The sequence below is a fragment of the Pyrgilauda ruficollis genome, unplaced genomic scaffold, assembly GCF_017590135.1.
Source record: "Pyrgilauda ruficollis isolate IOZ18807 unplaced genomic scaffold, ASM1759013v1 scaffold860, whole genome shotgun sequence".
Classification (NCBI taxonomy): Eukaryota; Metazoa; Chordata; class Aves; order Passeriformes; family Passeridae; genus Pyrgilauda; species Pyrgilauda ruficollis.
In genome coordinates this window covers 1-2813 of record NW_024530600.1, presented here as the reverse complement: position 1 = coordinate 2813, position 2813 = coordinate 1, and the positions used below count along the sequence as shown (strand labels likewise).

Genomic DNA, 2813 nt, shown 5'->3' with positions numbered 1-2813 from the left:
CACCGGGACCGGGACCCCCCCTCCCCGGTACCGGCACCGCCGCCTCGTGTCCCCGCCCTCCGCTTCCCCCCCCCGGGTTCCTCCTCGCTCTTTCCGCGCCGCCGCCGCCCCCGTGCGCGGTTCCCGGTGTCCCCGGTGTCCCCCCGGTGCCCGGTGTCCCCCCGGTGCCCCCCGCTCACATCTTGACGTCGCAGGACTTCTCGTGGTTGCAGAAGGGACACGTGAACTGCGTCTCCAGCGTCCCCGTCATCTTCTTCTTGGGCGGCGGCTTCCGCTTCGACTTGCGGCGGCCCATGGCGGCCGCACCCCCGGTGTCCCCCCGGTGCCCGGTGTCCCCCCGGTGCCCCCCGCTCACATCTTGACGTCGCAGGACTTCTCGTGGTTGCAGAAGGGACACGTGAACTGCGTCTCCAGCGTCCCCGTCATCTTCTTCTTGGGCGGCGGCTTCCGCTTCGACTTGCGGCGGCCCATGGCGGCCGCACCGGAGCGCGGAACCGGTAACGGCCTCCGCAACGGGAACTACAGCGGGATCGGTCGCGGGAGCCGCCTCGGAGCGGCCCCGAGCCCGCTGTGGGACGAGCCGGGGGCGGCTGGACCCCCCCGGGACCCTCCGGGACCCTCCGGGACCCTCCCGGTTCCCCCCGGTCCCTCCCGGTTCCCCCGCTCCCTCACGCCGCGCTCCCGGAAGTGCCGCCCCTCCGCCCTCAGCCAATCAGCGGCGGGAAAACCGCGCTCCGCCCCACGTGACACGCGAGCGCCACGCTCATTATTCGACGGGCCCAGCCCTCCAGCCAATCAGCAGCGCGCAACTCGGGCTGCCCCGCCCACCAGATAGACGCGCGGGGCAACCAATCAGCAGCGAAGGAGGCGTGGCCAGCGCCTCCAGGCCCCGCCCCCCGCGCGGTTTTTGGGGCGAATCTCGGCGGATTCGGGTCCGGCAGCGCCGGGCAGAGCCTTTATTGCGGGAGGGGCACGGGGGCGGCCCGGGGCACGGGTCAGCGGCCCCAGGGGTCAGCGTCCCCAATGTCCCCCGGGTCAGGGGTCAGTGTCCCCAATGTCCCCCGGGTCAGGGGTCAGCGTCCCCAATGTCCCCCGGGTCAGTGTCCGCTCCCCGGTGTCCCCAAGGGCTCAGAGATGGCGGGGTGTCCCCAAAGCCCGTGGTGCCGGTGTCCCCAGTGTCCCCTGAGGGGACTCAGCGATCTCGGGGTGTCCCCAGGGGAGGGGTCCTGCTGTCCCTGTGTCCCCAATGTCCCCGTGTCCTGCTGTCCCCAGGGAAGGGGTCCTGCTGTCTCCCCTGTCCCGTTGTCCCTGTGTCCCACTGTCCCCAGGGAAGGGGTCCCAGTGTCCCCAGTGTCCCCCTGTCCCCCGTGTCCTGCTGTCCCCAGGAAAGGGGTCCCGCTGTCCCCCCTGTCCCTCTGTGCCCCTGTCCCCAGTGTCCCCAGGGAAGGGGTCTCAGTGTCCCCAGTGTCCCCCTGTCCCCAGTGTCCCTGTGTCCTGCTGTCCCAGTGTCCCCAGGGAAGGGGTCCCCGTGTCCCCCCGTCCCCGTGCCCTCAGAGCTGGCGCGGTGGCAGCGTCACGCGGTGCAGGACGCGCCCGGTGGCCTCCAGGAAGGTGACGGTGGCGGCGCGGGGCTCCAGGCGCACGTGGGCGAAGCCGCCGGGGCTGGCGGGGCTCCCGAAGAAGAAGCGCAGCGCCCCGGGGGGCACCGAGCCCTCGTGCGGCCGCGAGTCCTCCATGAAGTTGCCGGCGCCGCTCAGGATGTAGCCCACCCCCCCCTCCTCCAGGTACTGCGGGGGGAAGGGGGGGTCAGGGGGGGGACGCACCTGAGGGACCCCCCCGGGGCTACCCCGGAGGGATCGAGGGGTCCCCGGGCACCTCTGGGGGTCCCCGGGCACGTCTGGGGGTCCCCACACACCTTTGGGCTCCCTGCAGCCCCGGTGCCCGTGTCTCACTTGCCCATCCCCTCACCTGGGGGCTGTGCCCACCCCTCACCTGTCCCCATCTCACCTGCAGGCTGTGCCCGTGCCCACCCCTCACCTGCCCACCCCTCACCTGGGGGCTGGTGTGGAGTATGGGGACACGAACACATGCTTGAAGGTGTCCTGGGGACAGGGGGGACAGTGGGGACACCATGGGGACACCATGGGGACAATGGGGACACCAGGGGGACACTGCGGGGACAATGGGGACACCATGGGGACACTGTGGGGACACGGGACACCACGGGGACGATAGGGACAATGGGGACACCGTGGGGACAATGGGGACACACTGGGGACACCAGGAAACACCAGGGGGACACAGGGGCCAATGGGGACACAGGGGACAATGGGGACAGCATGGGGACAATGGGGACACCACAGGGACACTGTGTGGACACTGGGGACACCAAGGGGGGACACCGGGGACAATGGGGACAGCATGGGGACACCGTGGGAACAATGGGGACAATGAGGACACCAGGGGACAATGGGGACAATGGGGACCCTGGGGACAGCATGGGGACCCCCTGGGGACCCTGGGGACAGCAGGCCGTGTCCCCACGTGTCCCCAGGGCTCACCTGGAAGCGCGGGTCCCACTCGTCGCGCACGCCCTCGTAGTAGAAGTTGTCCCCAAGGGCCAGCACGAAGTCCCCGCCCAGCTCGGTGACAGCGCGGCCCATGGCCCCCGCCACGGCCACCTGCCGGGGGGTGACAAAGGGGGGCTCGGGCAGCCCCCCCCAGTCCCCCAGCGCCAGGAAGGACAGAGCCCCCCCGGGGGCCACCGCGGGGACCAGCGCGGCCAGCAGGGACACGGGCAGCAGGGCCAGCAT

General features: G+C 71.4%; 2 protein-coding genes across 3 annotated transcripts in view; both read right to left on the bottom strand.

The window, feature by feature from the left end:
* ELOF1 (elongation factor 1 homolog) overlaps positions 1 to 694 on the bottom strand; it is a 3400-nt gene extending 2706 nt beyond the window's left edge. The window contains exons 1-2 of one of the 2 annotated variants that reach the window (XM_041488064.1): positions 427 to 694; positions 180 to 250 (exon numbers count right to left, since the gene is read on the bottom strand). In XM_041488064.1, coding sequence (XP_041343998.1) covers positions 180 to 250; positions 427 to 471 — 116 coding nt within the window. In that variant the 5' untranslated portion in view covers positions 472 to 694. Of the gene's footprint in view, positions 1 to 179; positions 309 to 426 lie in introns of those variants that run through there. The other variant, XM_041488063.1, reaches the window with a different exon arrangement.
* A 735-nt stretch (positions 695 to 1429) lies between these two features.
* ACP5 (acid phosphatase 5, tartrate resistant) lies at positions 1430 to 2813 on the bottom strand. The gene is made up of 2 exons (XM_041488066.1): positions 2543 to 2813; positions 1430 to 1963 (listed from the first exon to the last, which is right to left on the bottom strand). The coding sequence occupies exons 1-2, from the start codon at positions 2811 to 2813 to the stop codon at positions 1551 to 1553; spliced, it is 684 nt and encodes a 227-aa protein (XP_041344000.1). The 3' UTR covers positions 1430 to 1550.